Raw genomic sequence first — 19,754 nt, 5'->3', positions numbered from 1 at the left:
ACAGGGTCCCGGAGCGCGCCACCCATGGGCCGATGGCGCATGGGCGACGTCCGGAACTGTCGAGGCGAGACGGGGTCCAGGAGTGCGCCACCCAGGCGCCGATGAAAACGTGAGTGGCGTCTGGAACCGCCGTCGAGGTGGTGAAAAAGGTGAGTGTCCACACGAGGTCAACCGGCTGGTCGAAACTCCTCTCCGGCACCGGAAACAAATGGTAACAGTCAGATGTTAAGAGAAATACATCGACAGCCGTTAGCTGGCAGCCATGGGTATCTGCTAGCCGTCGTTAGCCCCTCGTGGTTAGCCGCTAGTCGTCGTCAGCTAGCGCAGCCGGGACGTGCAGCCGCACGCTCTGAAGAAACAAGCCCACGCGATAGCAATCGGTTTGCTGGTCGACCCAGCAGGTCGTGCATCGTCCCCCTGTTGGATGGAAGGCTGATGCGGGAATGGCGAGCAACGTTCCCAGCTCTTCTGCGGGGCGCGCACCGAGCCTCAGTCCGCGTGCCGGTGGCAGCCACGGACGATTCCAAAAAATCCCCTGCCGTGTTCGGGTCCGTCCCGGAAACTTTTCGTGACGTTTCGGGGTCACCAGTGTAGTGCCGAGAAATAGGGAGTCTGAGGCGGTGCAAGGAAGGTGCAAAAGGGTACTTTATTGGAGAGCAACTACTAAGGTCATGTTGTCCGGTTGCAGTCCGGGAAGAAGAGAGTGAAGTGAAGAGAGGAGGGCACACAACATATATAGTAAACACATAAAATGTCCGTGTGGGAACAATACCCCCAACTGTAGTTCCATGTATGAATTATGAACCCAGTGTATAAATAGGTGGTCACCACAGTATCCACTTATTTTCATGTGAAGTTATGGCACTGAGGAGGATATAATTGCCCTTTTAGTCCTCTCATAGATTTAGGAACTGTTTGTTTCAGCTCTAATATTATATCTGTCAAATTCTGCACAAGTAAATCTACCATGTAGCACCATTGTATTAGCTATTCAGGTTTTCTTTATGCAATAAGTGCCTTCACATCCGCAATGGTGTTGTTACAACCCATATTCACATTCACCTTACCGACTACTACCAGATAAAACATTGCACAAAATACTTATTCTACTAATAGGTATAAATGAACTATTATTATTAAAATTGCTAAGGTGGTATAATACTTTCATGGATGAATGGCCAGTTCCTTTTTGTTGCAGTGTATTCCTGTGGAGACAGAACAAAACAGGAATCCCCTGTAAAAGGGGATCACGGCCAAATTCTCCTCAAGACTTTTTATGACCTTGTTTTTCTTCATCAGTCTCACTCTGTGACAGTCTGCTGGCTCTGTGAGCGCGCTGTCACGACTTTAAGTACTTTGAGTCATTTGCTCGCTGGAAGTAAAAGGATCAATAAAACACCTTGCTGCTGGGCTGAAGCCAGATATGTCACATTTTCATTCAGGGGATGCTGCAGTGTCCTTGGAAAATAATACAATTATTCCAAGGAAATGTTGCTTTACTTACTTTCGTCTGTTATATCTGTGTTGCTGTAAATTGTCCCTAGATTGTGTCCACATTCTAAGTAACTTTTATAATAAATAAAGCCAAAAAAAAGACTTTGATACAGTTTAAACTCTGGTCATTTATTAGCTGTCCACAAAAGCATGTCATGGAACAACAGAAACTGCAGCATGAGTATAACATTCGTCTGTGTTGTTATACTCTACCACATCCCTGCTTCTCACACCATGTATACTTTATATATATATTTTGTACAATATACATGTTCTCATCAAAGGAAAAAAGAATAGCACAAAAGTTCAACCCCCGTCCCCCTCGTTGATGCATGTTTCCACTGCGTCTAGGTGTCACCATGTTGTTTATTACCAGGAACAAATACGCAGGCACATAAATGCTCAGACAAACTAAGAGGAGAGTGTTGTTTGACAAAGCTGGTGTACAAAGCACATTCTCAACAACATTAAACAAGAACAGCCATGCAAACCCACATTTAACAGCTTTGACCCAGTTTCTAATCAAATCGCAGAACAGGGGCAAGCTAACGTTAGCCTTTTAATAGCATCACATTAAGACTAAGGCCCATTCCCAAACCGCCCCCTACACCCTACCCCCTACCCCTCCGTTTGCGCGTTCACGCGGAGGGTCCGCCATATTGAGGGCTGTTCCAAAGCAACGAGTGTGGAGGGGGAGTGGGCTATCAAGCCCTCAGACAGCGAGTCTGCAGCGGTGCTGACTTGAGACCGGTCTCTTTCTGACCGGAGTCACGCTGTGTGTGTCCGTCAGGAAACACGCTGTTTACAAGTAGTTCCAGCAAACATCCACTGATAAACTGCGATGTTAACGACCTCATGATGACCTCATATCTTTTTAACTTAGGATCAAACCTGTGTTTAGTCTAGAAAAAGGTAAATGTGTGCATTTTATTATAAAGTTGTGTATATTTACAGACCGTTGCAAAAACTAAGAAGCTTATAAACATCAGGTTTAAAACTAAAAGAGCTTTGAAACACAATGAAAGATGTTTGGAGTTTTATTTGAGTTATTCATTTAAACTTTTTGTCTAAGATGCTGATTTGAAACCGTTGTTACATACAGTTACATGCATTTCCTGTTTCTTCCGGAGAGAGGGGAGGCCGTCCCAAAGCTTGCTGCTGTATTTACTCCCTCCATCTGACAGGAGGGAGCCTCGTTGAGCTGCGAGTGTGGCTACAGACGGAGTTCACTCCATCACGGAGGGGTAGGGTCGAGGGAGTGGTTTGGGATTGGGCCTAAATAAAAAAAGATTCCGGCGTATTCTCTTATTCTAAAGCCATATTCAGCTGCTGTTTATCACAATAAGACTAGCTCACTGTTATAATGCTTCTGAACGTGTGAGAGTAACACTTGCACAAGAAGTGCTTGACATCATTATGAACCTTTTTATCTCAGTGGAGACAAAATGGTTTGCATCTTTAAGTTACATTTACCCTTTAAATAACATGTTTCACTTAAAATGTGGGAAAGTTTGATGATTCGGTATAAAGCTTAATGTTATTTATTTCAGTGTTAAATCAACAAACTGGCACTCTATAAGTTATACAATTTCTTTTAAAATGAGGGAAATACATACAAAAATGGAATAAATGGGATGTCACAGAAATATAAAGACAGCTATTATATTCAGGGTTTTTCAGTCACTCATTTGTTTTTGCTAAGTGTCGTTCAATTCACATTTATACTGTAGCTCAATATCCTGTGGCATATTCACCATACTACTCAGAGTAGTACAGTTTCACATAAATATTGCTTGATTTCAAAACATCTTTTTATATAATCTTTTATAACTTTTGTAAAACAAAATAGCTGTGGAATGTAAAATAAAATATAGAGTGCTATGTAAGTAGGTAAGAAAATAAAGCCGTAGGTTAATATATATATTTCCCTTTCTGTAACTATTTACAGAACTTTAAACTAACTCTTATATGCTTATATGTTTCTGTTAAAACGTGGTTGGGCCTAACACATATATAATTTATCCATTTTGAGTGTGCTACAATAATTTAAGGTCTGTCCAAAGGTAGAGTCGGATTCCTTTAGGAACAACATCACAAACTATGAGGGCACAGGAGACACCGTTTCATTTTTTTGGTATGCTGCTGGACTAAAGATATTGCACATTTTTGTAAATATTAAACTTCTGTTGCATTGTTACATTCAATCAAATACTGTAGGTTCAAGGATTCCTCCTAAATACAGAGTGACGGGGCTCAATTTAGAATAAAAACAACAAAGGCTGCTGCTGAAAAGAAATGTGGCCAGTTTAACATTTTGGTCCTTTCAGATTTGATTAGTATTATATAATCCACATGTGGTTGATAGTTCTGTAGAAAGAATATGTGGACAAAAATGTTGAATTTCTGCACTGAGTTTATCAAAGACACAATATTTTGGTAGCAGATGTTTCCCAGGATTCACATTATTAAACAACACATCTTTATACTAAAGCTGCTGGCTCTGACTTCACACGGTCACACCTGAGACGGATAACAAAACGCCTCGAACCGTCACATTAATAATTTATATTGACATCTGAATGTGACGATCATTATTTTTTAAAACAGGTAGAATACAAATGAAACTTGGGTATGAAACTTGAACTGGTACTTTTCAGATCTATATTTGGACATTTATTGATTGTCTCATTTTAAGTATTTTATCTTTGATTAATTATTGCTGTGTTAATAGTCTCAGGTGTTTGACATGTTGCCCTTTATTTTGTGTTTGAATATAAAGATGTGTTGTCTTAAATTGTGAATTTGATGACAAATGAAGGTCAATGGTTTAAGAAATATAGTGTTCCCAGAAAATGTTAGGTACAATTTGAAAGGGTGCGTTAAAGCAAATGGAAGGGATGCACTACATGTATAAGTCACATAACTGTGTCTCTAATACATTCACTGCCTACAGTGTGATGGAATTCAACCTATCCTTGATGTTATTGAGGTAAAGCCATGACTTTAAAATTCATCTGAGTTACCTACCCTGATCATATGGAATTCATCAGAAAAAACAAAGTAATTGATGGTCTTTTTGACTGGTCTTTTTCCGGAACAATCCACACGCTGCTCAGCCTACCCATCTACACGGAAAGCACACCTAAAGCGAAACGGAGGATTCAAACAAACAAGATTAAACATGCAACGTTTGCAGAAACAGACACATACAAACTGTTCAGGAGAACATTCAGTGAGACTGGTGTCATCAGCCAAACGGGTGTGGGAGTATACTGTACATCAGGTTACAAAAAAGAACGACCAGCACGATGACTTTAAGGACGTATTTACACTTTGCTTCGAATAAAGTCCCTGCCAATCCAAATCCATCTCAGCTCAGTCAGTTTTGCGATGGGTAGAAAGTTAATAAGCAGCGTTTCCCCTTCTCCCCTCTGCGAAAGTAGTCCATGAAGAATGCTCTGCATAAAAAGCAATATCAGGGCAGCTCAGTTGAGGAGGTGTCATGCAAAGAACAGTGTTCGTGGAGTTATCACAAGTTAATTTCCCAGTTGGACATCCGTGTTTCAAGCATACGTCAGCATAGATTCCACTGAGCGGTGAAACTTCAGGTGTGGAAGTTCCTGTGATCAGTTTGGCCTCTGCACACAGTAGATATAACAGTGAAACTTATCCAACATAGAAGTGACAGAAATGTAAATAAGTCCACGTAAAGTCCGTCTGCTGGCATTGCTACGAGTCACTTTTATTGGTTGTACAGTATAGTAGGAATATATTTTGGCATGTGTCAAACTATACTGCGATGGCATCCACTTCCATAAGATGATGTTTGTAAACCTAAAGTCTCATATTAGAGATGATGAGAAAGCTGCTTTTATTGAGTGAATATCCTACTTCTAGAACCTTTTTAAGCAAAAAAAGGTGTACAGAATTAATTCATGCATGTATCCTATATGAATTTCATAATCATGATTAGGTCCAAGTGATACTGCTGAGTGGAGTCAGTATTTGACAGTTCTTGTACTGTGAGGTGATCAGTGCCATTTTGACGAGGAAGAGAAAGTTCTCTATTTGATTTTGTCATCTTTATCCCTTAAGGGGGGGGGGGGGGGCTGCAACAGGCAGAATTAAAGGGAATCCCTGACATAAAAACCTCCCACAGCCCCCCCCCCCCCTGAGCAGTGGGGGCGGGACAGCTGTGGCTGGATGTTGGAGGCGGTGTTACATGGACGCTGTGCCTGGTTGGAGGGCTTCACACCACGGAGCCCTTGGAGGTGGAGAGGTGGATGGAGTGGATGCGGGCGGCCAGGGTCTTCTCCAGGTCCAGCAGGATGTCGGAGCAGATGCCGGGGCTGGAGGCGGGGCTCTCGGGGGCGGGGGGCTCGTACAGCAGCTGCTTGAAGCCGTCCAGTTCAACGAGCAGCACCATGTTCTTCAGGAAGTAGCCCTCGATGAAAGCCGTCAGCTCCGTGGCACCGAGGAACTGTGGTGTAAGAGATGAGGGGTTTTTACTATTCTGAAGGGTGATAAGAACATCAATATGAGACTTTTTATATGATGGAAGTATCTTTCAAATGATCAAACATTGTGTTTGTATTCCTGGTTAAAATCAATGCAGTGTTGTGCTCTGTACTTTTGGCAAAGCTCCCTGGGAAACAAGACTTTTAAGAACATGCTACAATGGCTATGATCAGCAGGAGAGCCACTCTATTTTGTGTTTGTTGTTTTTGACTAAAATGGGTTAAACAGTATATTATGAATTTTGGAAATAGGAAGGCCGACACCTGTCGTTTTAAAAAAATCTATTTAGTTTTTTGGACTTAATGCACTGGAGTCATTGGACATGTTGTTTGGATTGCTAGCCATGACTAGAATATAATTCTACTGAACACATTTAAAATCCAAATAATGAGTGAAAAGATGCTAAATGCTCTGAAAATGGGTGATAATTATCTAAAGATTCACACATACAAATAAATGGCTCCCTTGATAATATAAAAATGAGCAATAGAGAATCTTTAAGAGACGGTTTGATTTGTGTGAAAGGTTATTATTATTAATTTAAACTGCTTATTAACAATCTGTCTCACCTTGGCGTGCTTGTAGAGGTCCACACAGGTTTCCGTGGTGATGTTCTTGGAGCAGATGATCTCACAGTGTCTCTGAAGGGCCTCGAGTTGGAAGAATTTGGCTGCAGAGAGGAGCTGCAGGGAACAGTAGAGCCACACAGAATGAGGCACAGGACTCGGGATTAGAAATGCTAATACTGTCTCTCTGCAGGCTGCGAGCGAGTCCCTCTTACCTCCATCACTTCAGTGTTGCGTATGTGCAAAGACTCAGTGCCTCCACAGTACAGATACTGCATGACCAGCTGAAATACAGAGGGCAGGGCTCAGTCACGCATTAGACATTAAATCCATTCATCAATCCACAAACAAATAATCACTAGGCAACACTTTTGACAAGTGAGTATCTTTAAAACAAATGTTCAAGCTAAAATGTTAGAAAATGCAGTTTCTAACCCCTCAAATATGGAGATTTCCTGCTTTTATCTATTTCATATAATAATAAACTGAACATCTTTGTCTTTTTGACTGACAAAAAGTGCATTTTAAGACATTACCTTTGATATAAGTAACTGGGATGGACTTTTTCTTATATTTTATGACATTTTATGGACCAAATAATTAACATATTAATCACTAACACGATTTGCATCCCGAACCTATGGCAGGATTTTGATTGTTACAGTTTTCATTGGGTCTTTCTATCCTGGAAGACTTTATTTGCAGCCCTTACTTACTGCATTTGATAACGAAACCACAACGTACCTACATTGTTTTACAACACATTTCTTACATGGAAAATATTGTACTTGACGTGGCTGATCTCGATGCAGGTGTTCTCTGCTGCTGGTCGGTTCTGGAGCAGCGACTTGAACCTGGATGAAACAGAAGAAATAAGTAGTACAGCTGTGTAAGGAAAGAAATACAAATAAACGGTTATATCGCCCTTACCTGGCTGAAGCTGTAAACAGCAACACTTTATGTGCATAAAATGGTTTCCCCTCCACCAGGAAAGTCACATCAGACATGTCCTTGTTGTTGAGGAAGTGGGGGTCTGAGGGAGACGACAAAAAGATCCAATAAAAGCACCAAAGATGTCTCATTACTCAAGCCTGCTAAACTACAGAGGCAGAACCGCAAACAACAGAAGATTAAGCTAATGTGGTCATTAATTCTTTCAAGGGTGATTTATCACTCAGCTATCAGGGCAGCTTTATCAAATACAACAATTTCCATTTCATTAGCATTCTAAAAGGCCGGCGGATTAATTTAAATCCGCTCCTCTGAGCCACTTCTTTAATTGTAACCTTGAACATCTTGATCAATTAATTAGTTGTCAAAGGCATGATTATCTGAGTAACAAACATTAGGTTATTGTAAATGATCTTAATACTGATAATTCAAACACTAGGTGGTGGTGCTGCTACATGTCACTTCTCATGCTCTAATTATGTGAAATTAAAAACAAAATAAAATGTGGAAATGTCTATGACCTTCCTTACTTTAAAGGAGCTTTCAACACCTGATCAGACTGACAAATCAAGTCATTACGAACATGCAAATACCTGCTGAAACATGATTTTCATTAACGTTAAATAGGATTTTATAAATGTGTAAGGTCTCCTGCAATCCCATACAAACATGCTAACATTACTGACTCCAGCAGGCAAAAGAAAGAGTGACATTTTGTAATACCTTGCAGAGGTTTTTTATTATGCAACCAAAGTGAATGGGTTTTAAAACTTGGTAAAAGGAGACCGTGAAAAAAATCTTATTTTAAAGCGATTTATCAAATGCCAAGAAGAAATTGATGCATTTGTTAAACAGAGGTAAAAATGATCTGTGTTACATGATGCGTTTGAATCATTAGTTTGTGACATTTTGATCAGTATACAGTTGCAAGAAAAAGTATGTGAACCCTTTGGATTCTCCACACATAGCGTTGTGTGTTCCTTCCAAACAACTCAACTTTGGTTTCATCTGTCCACAGAATATGTTGCCAGTAGTGCTGCGGAACATCCAGGTGCTCTTTTGCAAACTTCAAACGTGCAGCAATGTTTTTTCTGGACAGCAGTGGCTTCCTCCGTGGTGTCTTCCCATGAACTCCATTCTTGTTCAGTGTTTTACGTATCGTAGATTCGTCAACAGAGATGTTAGCATGTGCCAGAGATTTCTTTAAGTCTCTAGCAGACACTCTGGGATTCTTCTTCACCTCATTGAGCATTCTGCGCTGTGCTCTTGCAGTCATCTTTACAGGACGGCCACTCCTAGGGAGAGTAGCAACAGTGCTGAACTTTCTCCATGTATAGACAACTTGTCTTCCCGTGGACTGATGAGCATCAAGGCTCTCAGAGATACTTTTGGAACCCTTTCCAGCTTTATGCAAGTCAACAGTTCTTAACCGTAGGTCTTCTGAGAGCTCTTTTGTGCGAGGCATGGTTCACATCTGGCAATGCTTCTTAAGAATAGCACATTCAAAAGTGGTGTGTATTTTTTATAGGGCAGGGCAGCTGTAACCAACACCTCCAATCTCGTCTCATTGATTGGACTCCAGGTTGGCTGACTCCTGACTCCAATTAGCTCTTGAAGAAGTCTTTAGCCGAGGGGTTCACATACTTTTTCCACCCTGCACTGTGAATGTTTACATGGTGTGTTCAATAAAAACATGAAAACATATCATTGTTTGTGTGGTATTAGTTTAAGCAGACTGTGTTTGTCTATTGTTGTGACTTAGATGAAGATCAGAACACATTTTTATGACCAACTGATGCAGAAATCCAGGTCATTCCAAAGGGTTCACATTGACATTTTGAAGAGATGCATTACAAAAGCAACTCAAATTAAAATCAGCTCCAAAAGCTGGAAAACAAAGTCACAGAGGAAAATTGGAACCCATCTCCTAGCAAGTGATCTTTGACCTTTTCAAAAGTTGGACACATTTTCTTCCCGGAATAACAAGAATCTCTCAGGTTGCCACTTTACCTCTAACCCTGCTGTCAGGCCGTCAGTGTCATCAAAACAGGAGAAGCCGTCGAGGAACAGAAACTATTTTTAACTCGCTCTCTTACCCAAGCGCGAGGTTTGCTTCCTCTTGAGCTCTGTCAGCTTTGGGATGGGGAAGGGTCCGTAGCACTGGGTGAAGATGACTGACAGATGCTGGCTTATCACCTCGTTCTGCAAACACGAGTGAGGACAGAAACTATACTGGTTACAGTTTTCCATGTGTTTGGAGTGCAACTAAATATATGCTAATATGAGAGTTAAAGGTCTCCTATCATGTAAAATGCACTTTTCGATTTGTCTTTTATACATAAATATGTGTCCCCGGTGTCAGGGAACTCACAAAGTGTCAGAGAACAAAACCCTCTCTCTTATGCCTTATACCCAAATCTCTAAAAACGGGGGTTCAACAGAGCTGATCCAGATTTGACATAATATCGGAAATGTGGACTGGCTTTACGCCCGCGGCCCTATCAGAAACGTTGCTATCAGAAACAATGCCCGACGTGTTTTGGAAGTAATATGGTCTTTGTTTAAATAATCCTTAATGTGGTTTTGAACATGATATGGCGTTTAATCACGGCAGCATTTAGCTGCATCCGTTTTGTTTTTTAAAGCTTTAGACCCAGAATCAGCACTTCTCTAACAGGGCTGAAATAGAGGGATATTAGGGATGTCTAAAATGCACGATCTGTTTGGTATTTTGAGCAAAACACAACATAGACATGTTTTCTATATATATTTTTATATATCTGAGACCCATAATATATTCCTAAAAATAGCATGATAGGAAACCTTTAATGTCACTGTAGCACATGAACGCAGGACAGTTTGTATTCCCAGTCTTATGAGTCTGATGTTGTTGACATGCACATGAAAGAAAGCCACGGTCACCTTGCTGGTCCGGAGGATCTGGAACATGAGCGGCAGGCCGAGTGTGATCAGCTCCTCGGTGTACTCGTCCTCCTGGATGCAGCTGAAGTCTTTGAGCAGGCCCTGGATCAGCGGCCGGCGGTGCTGCATGAAGCAGGTACGCAGGGACTCCAGCCAGGTGTGCAGCGTCCAGGGAACACCTGGGAACACCAACGCAGCGACAGTGAACACACAGCAGAGCAGAGCGGAGCGTTTCAGGGGAGGCACCGACCATGTTTCCATCAGTGAACTGAGGGGCGATCGCATGGTAATTAGTGGGAAATCAGAGGCTCCAGCGGGAATGCTAAACACCACTTGTGTAATTAAGGAGTGTAAAAAGAATGGCTACAGTATGATGAGTGAATGTGTATGTGAGATTAACATAACTAATGGCATGACAGAAGAGGCTTTGTGTTTCATATCTGCTGAAATGAGCAGATTAATGCAGTAGAAAGCTATTTTTGTTAGCGAGTTATCATTTATCGAGCTGAGTCCAGCTTCTCAAATTTGACTATTCTTTCTATTTTTAACGTTTTATATATAAATAGTTTTGTTATCTCTGGATGATAGGATTTTGGTCCGAGAAAACAAGCAATTTCGATTAAAGTTCATTCTTGAGCTTGGAAACAGTAGTTGACAAAACAATCCCACCACAAGGCCCATTTAGAAGCGACAGCCAGAAGATGGTTAGCTTAGCTTCGCACAAAGACAGGAAACAGTTAAGACTTGAAAACACTTCAATACATAAAGCGGCAGACTTGCACACAGAAGGCGGACACACACGTACACTTATACAAAAAACAGTTTGCATACAAAGACATGTGCTACACACTAGACATTATGATGGGGAGCTCCTGACAGCAAGAACAGGAGTTCCTTTGTTGGTTGTTTTTGGCTGCACAACATGAACATGTCAAAACAGAAAACAGTGTGGGACTGCTTTAGGAAAATAGGAGAATATAGTACAAGGGCTCAGTTTACTTTTCTGCTCAAGGACCGGCACAGGGGTCTATAAAGACAGTCTTGGGTATGTCATAAGCTTTTATGAATTCACCTGCGCCTGTTTCTATACAAATGCAACAAATTCAGCTTACCAGGATCTCCAAGAAACTATTTGTATCTCCATTCTTATCGAGTATTTCTTAAAGGTCCCATGTCATGCTTTTTCTGCATGTAAACGGTCTGCAGAGTCACAAACCCTCAAAGTACACCCTGTAGCGAGTAAAACTCCAACACAGAAAAGACCTGTCCATGCTGCCCCAGAACGCCTCGTTGGAGATTTATCTTTTTCTTCCTGCGTACAGTGACGTATTGTAATATAACGGCTCCAAATGGACCAATCCGCGGACTTCGTCACACACACTCAATCTTTTTTCTCAGCTGCAGCTCTGCGGATTTCTCAGCCTGAGACGGCGGGACGCGGCGAGGCTGTGAGTCTGTGTGTGCTCGGGCTGGTTTCGGGCTGGGTTTCGCTGTTTCTTGCAGACGGCCACTCGGCTCACAGGGAGCGGGGGGGCAGGAGGTCCAACAAGCCGCTTAGGACAGAGAGTGAATACACATACTATACAGAGATGCTGAATGAGAAACCAATGTGAGTTTGGGACATTGCACAGTATAAATCTATTTTAGTAGACCTCAACAATGGAATTATGATCAGTAGAAATGGCCATGACATGGGACCTTTAACTAAATCTTTACATTTATAGCTGGCAAGTCATTTGTCTTTCAAAGCGTCATGTACAAGATTCCACCTGGGTGAACTAGATACTACAAACATAACAAACAGTAGTGTAACAATAAACAAATTGATACACCTACATGAAGTCAAACAAAGTCCAACACGATCCAACTTCTTTGGAAACAACAGAGCTCGGAGGCAATGCGCACATCAAACAATAAGCGACCTGCTACGCTGATAGTAGGCATTTTTAACACTTTCTGTAAAAAGGCGGCACTGAAGTCTACCTTCAATACAAACAACTAATGGAGACATTCTGAAGACAACTCAAGATAAAGCCTGACTCTAAGATGGTGCTATAATGGACAATAGAACAAGTGCACATGAATTTAAAACCTCTCCCAGATCTCACAAGTGTAACATTTCTATAATTTCAGGAAAATTGTTGAAACTCTATCTGCTGAAAAATCATCCAACCAATAAGCAACTAAAAGGTTCTTATGAAGAGACTGTTTTGTCAACTCAGATAAACTAGTCATTAATCCTACTCAGCCTCATCAGTGAAAATGAAGTGGAAAATGTTGGGGTGAAATCTGATGATTGCCACATGTATAAAATGAGCTTGAGGACACTTGGGTAAATAATCCTTTTTACACCTTTAATCCAAGCTATAGAGTGGTGCAGGAATGAGTCCTAAAACTCAGGAATGAGTCAACATTTTGCCACTTCTGGTTCACAAATGTAATGCTTTTGGTTAGATGCCTGAAATACGGTCTGAGGTAAACACACGCTTAAAACATGTTCAGCCCACTATGTGTCTGAAGCTATTATGTGACATAAAAACAGTGGTTGCTAACAAGTAGCTTAAGGAAACTACTTAACGTCATCATGCATCACGATCATTAGCCGCCTTTAGCTGAGCGGTGGTGACGTGAAGTCATTTGTCCATGATGTAGTTAGTTTATAGCCTACCGTAGCTTCTTCTACTTGTAAGACTACACTTAAAAAAATCCAAAAGGTGTTGTTAAAATGCCGCGGTTATTTTGCTGAACAAATTGTCTAAGTTTCATAAAGGTGTGTTTTCCACAGATCTTATTTACTGCTATATTCTGAAACCAAATTGAAAAATCCCAACGCTTTTTGGCGAGGGAGACGTTAACTTACGGGTCAGCCAAGAAAAATACATCATCACTGAACCACTCTATTATCACCTTGGATATAAAAAGCCAGGCCCTGCGACTGGTTGATGGTTGGATGAGTATTGGTGAGTGCTGAGCGCATGAGCACACCACCAGGACAGCTGGAGGCACAGGACAGCCATGCATGTGTGCCAGTGAAGCATGTATTAGTAAATCTGACCTAAGCTGCGGATGTCTATGGTGATGTCCACATGGCCGTGCTCTGCGCTATGGTACATGGCCTCTCTCAGGGCCCTCAGTCTGGCCTTTCCTGTTCGCAGCGTCCCTCCTCCGTTGGCCTGCGGCGGCAACCTCTTCTCCCCGGGCTCCGAACTCTCGGCCAGGATCTCCTCCAGGGACAGCACGTCGCCCTTTTCCTGCTCCGACTGGGACAGGAGCTTTCGAAATACATTCCTTGACGAAAAAGAGGAGAAAAATTGAACCCAGACAGAGATTATTTCAGTTTTATGGTCAGGTTAAGAGATAAAAAAAGATCAAATAGGTTGAAACCAGAGGTAAGACAAAAATAAGTAATTTTTTATTATTTATTATTATCATTACTTAATTAAATGTTACAATTCTTTATATTGTGGATTGGGAATGACATACAGTAGCTATTATAAGGTTTTTTGATAATTCTCTTATTTCTTTCTCTTTTGAGAAATCAGTATTGTAAGGAATCTTAATTCAACAAACACAGAGTATAAAAAAACCGAAATATATAGAGCTGAAATCAAAGATCTCCTATGTAAAAAAAAAATCCAAAACTGTGGAAATGTCGCAAATGCACACTTGTTTTAGTCTGCAGATTCATGAGAGCTCTTTCTGCAACAGAATGATGTTCCTCATAACGTATACGGTGTGATTGAAGCCAGAGGATGCATCACCGCACCATCTGCTTTAGTTAGGGGGGGGGGGCAAAGATCAGCACAACATCATATCTTGTTTTTTTAAAATACGACTATTGGCTAAGACCAAGTCGTTTTTATCTTTTAAAGACCTAGAAAGGGTTATTAACGCCTTTGTTACCTCGAGACTGGATTATTGCAATGCTCTGTATGTGGGTATGGACCAGGCCTCAATGAGACGCCTACAGCTAGTGCAGAACGCAGCTGCACGTCTTCTAGCTGGCCATAAAAAGCGTGACCACATCACCCCAATTCTGGCCTCATTGCACTGGCTTCCAGTTCGGCTCAGAATAGATTATAAAATCCTTTTATTTGTTTTCAAAGCCCTAAATGGGCTGGCTCCGGTCTATGTAGCTGAACTCCTCCATCGCTACACCCCAGGCAGAGCCTTAAGGTCGGCTGATCAGCTGCTGTTGATAGTGCCTAAGACCAGGCTCAAAACCAGAGGGTACCGAGCATTCGCAGCAGCGGGCCCCAGGCTCTGGAATATGTTGCCCCTCCATGTGAGGTCGGCCCAGACCCTGGGGGTTTTTAAATCAACACTTAAAACTAACTTTTTCTCTCTGGCCTTCTAGGCTTCTCTTATCAAGAATAACTTTTACCCAAGACCTTTTCCCTCTCTAACCTCTCGAGTTTTATTAGAGGGAAACGGTTTGCAGAGTGGCTTAGACAAGCCAGGGAGTGTTACGATTCGTAGACACAGCGTACCTCCTTATCTCTCATCAATTTCCAACTAAGGCTCCAGTGGGGACCTTGTTCCCTGAGTGTGCCTCTCTCCACCTATGTTTCTTACTCAATTACTTGCTACCCTTTGCCCTCAACCTATTCTAAGGGAGTGCTTGTTCTTCCGTCTGTCTGTGTCTGTGTATTCTCTTGTTCCGATTAACCCAGCCAAATGTTTTCTTGTCTTGTGTCTATATCTACGCCGGGATCCGGAGTCGAGGCTGATCTTCTTGCTGTGGTCCTGTATCCTCTATCCTGAGTTCTGGATTAAGTCGTGGACTTCGGGTCGTGGCTAAACCTGTCTCTGCGGTCCTGCCTGGGTCTCGTCTTGCTGCTTCCCTGAAGGCTCCCACAGGATTGTAGCTGACATCTTCGTAGATTCATCTTCTTATTCCAGACACATGCATTTCCTAACATTTGGACTACCTATGCTGCAAAATGTATTATCTCTTCGATTTACACACGGCATCTATTGCACGTCTGTTCGTCCTGGGAGAGGGATCCCTCCTCTGTTGCTCTCCCTGAGGTTTCTCCCATTTTTCCCCCTTAAACTGTGGGTTTTTCTCCGGAAGGTTTTCCTTGTACGATGTGAGGGTCTAAGGATAGAGGGTGTCGTTTTTTTCTCTTACTGATATTCTGAACAATCTTTGCTGTTGTATTTTCTGTAAAGTGTCTCGACTGTAGGCTATTTTTATTATATGTACAGCACTTTGGTTCGACCAAAAATAGTTTATAAATGTGCTATATAAATAAAACTTGATTTGTTCTTGAGATTGTTTGATCACACTGATGACAAGTTGGTGGGAGGCTCACTGCCCTCACTTTTAAGCTGTTCATAAAATGTTGTTGATGTCCCTGGAGTTCAAGCATACTGCAGCGGTATCTTCTCTGGTTTAGACCATCGTTCGACATTACATGGGCAAAAATATGAAGACACCAAACATAACACCTCTAAAACTTAGGGTGCATTCACACCTAATAGTCCGCTCTCTGGTGCGCACCAGATGACAGTTTGATACATTGTTTTATTTTTCAGAAGGTTCGGTTTGCGTTCACACGGGCAAAACTCAAACGGACTATAAACTTTAAACACAAGTCATGTGCTCGGAAATGCTGTTCAACCATTGGTCAGACATTAAGGGGGTACAAACGCAAATCCCGGCAATTTCTAGCGGAGCCTCCGCCATGGAGCATCGGCACTTTCGGCAGGTTATTCTCATGCTGCTGTTAGTCTGGAGATCAACAGACATATGATTATATAATCAGACAACGTCCGTTAAAAAACATTATTACATGCTTTGTTGAATATTCAATTCTGATTGGTCAATTCAAAAAACGCGACACGTTTTTAATCCAGAACAGACAGACCGCTGTCAAGGATTTATTGACCGTTGTTAAGGACGCTCACATCTGCACAAAGAAGTCCGTTCGATTTAACTGTATACAGTTTGGCTGAAACGAACTGACAAGAAAACAGCGGAGAAGTAACGGGCAGAAACCCTCCTTTTTACGCAGCGGTCCAGACATAGGTCAGACGGCGACACATATTCAGTTGCCAGTTACTTTGGCATTAGGGCAGGGATATCTAGATACTTCCCAAGGTTAAAAAGGTCAAAACCGCTATCGAAGCAGTTCCTGCCGTTGCTACGTTAGTTAGACCCTCCAGAAAAACGCGATTCTGCGATCGCAGAATTTCCCGCATAATCAGCAAAATGGCGCAGATTTTTAAAAAGCCGCATATTTATCAAAAGGCCGCATAATCCCCGCATTTTTCCACACAAAGTTGAAAAAATAAGTGAACTCGTCTTGACGTGAAGTGATGATGATGCACGACGTCATCAGCTCGCGCATCACAGAAGGTAAACAACACCGTAGAGTGGACGTGTGGAGCTCACACGATGAAACAATCTAATCCATCTCATTTACCGACGAACATTTCTGCTAAAGACCGGGCAAAGCAGTACCCCGATGTCTTGCACGAAAGTGGGGGGAAACTATTCTGCACCCCGTGCAACTGTGTTGGAGCATAAGAGAACATCGACGGTGACGACCCACTTTGATTCATTCAAAGATTCGAAAATGCTTTCTGCTGCTGCGGACAAGAAAGCCAAACAACTCACGTTCACCGAGGCATCAACCTCCAAAACCCTTTCCAGGGCTACAAGAAACAAAGTGAGAAGCCTACAAGACTGAAGCTGGTCAGATAACGAACGAGTAAATGAAAACAGAATGAGGCGGAGAAGTGTGTGTGTGTGTGTGTGTGTGTGTGTGTGTGTGTGTGTGTGTGTGTGTGTGTGTGTGTGTGTGTGTGTGTGTGTGTGTGTGTGTGTGTGTGTGTGTGTGTGTGTGTGTGTGTGTGTGTGTGTGTGATTAAAATAGCCCAATTGCTTTTACAATAAATAAACATTGATTGTGTTTAATTGAATAGTAAAGGGGTTTAACGTTAGTGGCAGGTTGTGTGTGAGAGAGAATAAATAAATAAGACAGCCCAATATTTATTTATTTCGCAACTTTCCGCATATTTTGCAACTTCCCGCAATTTCACCGCATAAAATCACATAAAACCCTGCATGTTTGATCGCATAATCAAGGATTTTAGCCTGCGTTTTTCTGGAGGGTCTAGTTAGTTCAAACGGTAACAACGGACTATTTGTCTTAGCAGATGCATGTCAATTTAAATACAACTATTTTTTAAATCAATAAAATCATTTTCTAAATCCACAAAAGCATTTCAATTAATATTGGGAGTCATGTCGTTACTTTGTTGAGAATGTGGCCGTGTAATAAGCGGGATAATGTGCAGCATTATCCATGAGAGACGTTCTGCAGAGGAGGGGCGTTTCACCGACGACAGGTGTTCTTACTTGTATGTAGCTGACGGAGAATTTTTACTTTACACGACACTGTTCAACACTTAATTCTGCTTTACTCTTTAACTAAACAACCGCGGATGTCTTGAAAGACTCTTTCGCTAAAGATTTTTGAAGATATCCGCGTTCTTGTGACACGTAAATACTGCGCTTCCTATGTTTTGGTGCGGACTGCGTTCACACCAGCAATGAACCGCCCCAGAGTTCGCAAGCAAGCGCTCCGAGGCCACCTATTTTAGCGGATCAGAGTCCGGTTGTTTAGTTCACTTAAGAGGTCTCGGATTGTGTTCACACCGACCCAAATGAACCGCACCAAGCGGCTAAACGCACCAGGGTTCGATTCAACCGGACTATACAAGGCAGGTGTGAACGCACCCTAATTGTGGGATCAAGCTCAAATCTTTAAAAAGCAGCCATACCGAATACAATTTTGTGCAATGTCCTTATATTTTTATGTCATGCAGGCTAGGTCCACAACAGTTAAAGGAAATACACTTATATACATTAGATTAGAAGATCAGCAATTTAAGCTTTTTTAAATGTTAATTAATTATTAATGTATCTATTTAAACATTATAGTTTAATTTAGATAAAACTTCCTTTTTAAATTCCAGCTTATCATACAGATTCATGTGAACTTTGGCCAAACGTGTCTTGGTCCAATCTGGCAAACTAACTCTAATAAAAGCACGGAATAAATGAATGTCAATATTCTAATCTAATTTAAGGTAAAACTAGTCACATTTCTGAAGAAGTTTAAAAGGGTAATTATATTTTTTAATCCTGACGGCTCATTTCCAATTCTTCTATTTCTTTTTGCCTTAAATAAAAACATCATGTCATGTGATCACTTTTACACCCAACCATCTCAAACCAATTCTAATGAAGTTTGAATGCACTCACGACACATTGCTGCACTGTAATTGACTGTCTTAATAATGCTGTATTGTGTTTTTGAGTACCCACTCCACTTCCTGACAGCTCTGACTGCTTTGAATGTTAGCAGGCTTTATCTCACTGTGCTGCGGGGTGAATGATGTCAAACTGACGCCATAAGTGCTGCTAAATGGACCGCAGCTCTTATCGTCGGCTGGAGTCTGACAGCGAGGGATCGACCTCTCATAATCTGCACGACTTTGTGAGAGGCAGATGGACCAGAGCACAGTGTGTAAATGGATCAATACTGTGGTAATAGACACGTCTCCGCTGACTGGCACTGTGTGTGTGTGTGTGTGTGTGTGTGTGTGTGTGTGTGTGTGTGTGTGTGTGTGTGTGTGTGTGTGTGTGTGTGTGTGTGTGTGTGTGTGTGTGTGTGTGTGTGTGTGTGTGTGTGTGCGCGCGCGCGCGTGTATGTTTTCCCGTATTACCTGTGGCCATGTGCTGCTGCCAGGCTGAATGAGTTCATGTCGCCCAGCGGGAGGGAGGAGATGCCGTTTCGACACATGGTCCCGATCATCGGGTTGGCCCCTCTCTCCAAAAGCAGACTCACCAGCTCAAAGTTACCTAACCAGGGCGAAACATGAATACACTAAAATACAGCATACATCTGATGTTTTACAACTATTTACGTTGATCAGTGTTGTAACGGAACTATGTGCATTACCACATTGTATTAGAGCTAGCCTATGAACATTTCTGACATATCTCTATCAAATAATTTAATTTTTTCGCTACTTTATACTTTGACACCACTGCATTTAATTTCATAATGCTCATTCATGTTTTCATAACATTTTGCATAATGTGTAATCCTGACTTTTTAATATTCATGACAATGCTCATTTAAAAATCAACTGATATTCGCATTGCTTACTCAACTTTTTATATCCTTGTTAAGTACATGTGAGAGTAAAAATTAAAACAGCAGAAGATGAGTCTGAACCTGAGTACAATTATTCTGTGTTTCACTTATTGCTATTCATTATCTA

General features: G+C 41.7%; 1 protein-coding gene across 3 annotated transcripts in view; it reads right to left on the bottom strand.

Annotated features, from left to right (window-relative positions):
• Positions 1-5,629: 5,629 nt before the first annotated feature.
• btbd11a (BTB (POZ) domain containing 11a) overlaps positions 5,630-19,754 on the bottom strand; it is a 188,718-nt gene continuing 174,593 nt past the window's right edge. For 2 of the 3 annotated variants that reach the window (XM_034075211.2, XM_034075214.2), the window contains 9 exons: positions 19,194-19,329; positions 13,507-13,739; positions 10,452-10,630; positions 9,626-9,731; positions 7,509-7,611; positions 7,351-7,432; positions 6,794-6,862; positions 6,582-6,695; positions 5,630-6,007 (listed from right to left, as the gene is read on the bottom strand). In XM_034075211.2, the coding sequence (XP_033931102.1) occupies positions 5,744-6,007; positions 6,582-6,695; positions 6,794-6,862; positions 7,351-7,432; positions 7,509-7,611; positions 9,626-9,731; positions 10,452-10,630; positions 13,507-13,739; positions 19,194-19,329 (1,286 nt within the window). In that variant the 3' untranslated portion in view covers positions 5,630-5,743. The remainder of the gene's footprint in view (positions 6,008-6,581; positions 6,696-6,793; positions 6,863-7,350; positions 7,433-7,508; positions 7,612-9,625; positions 9,732-10,451; positions 10,631-13,506; positions 13,740-19,193; positions 19,330-19,754) is intronic. The other variant, XM_034075213.2, reaches the window with a different exon arrangement.

This window comes from Pseudochaenichthys georgianus, chromosome 23 (genome assembly GCF_902827115.2).
Source record: "Pseudochaenichthys georgianus chromosome 23, fPseGeo1.2, whole genome shotgun sequence".
NCBI classification, from domain to species: Eukaryota; Metazoa; Chordata; class Actinopteri; order Perciformes; family Channichthyidae; genus Pseudochaenichthys; species Pseudochaenichthys georgianus.
This window is presented reverse-complemented; position numbering and strand designations above follow the sequence as displayed.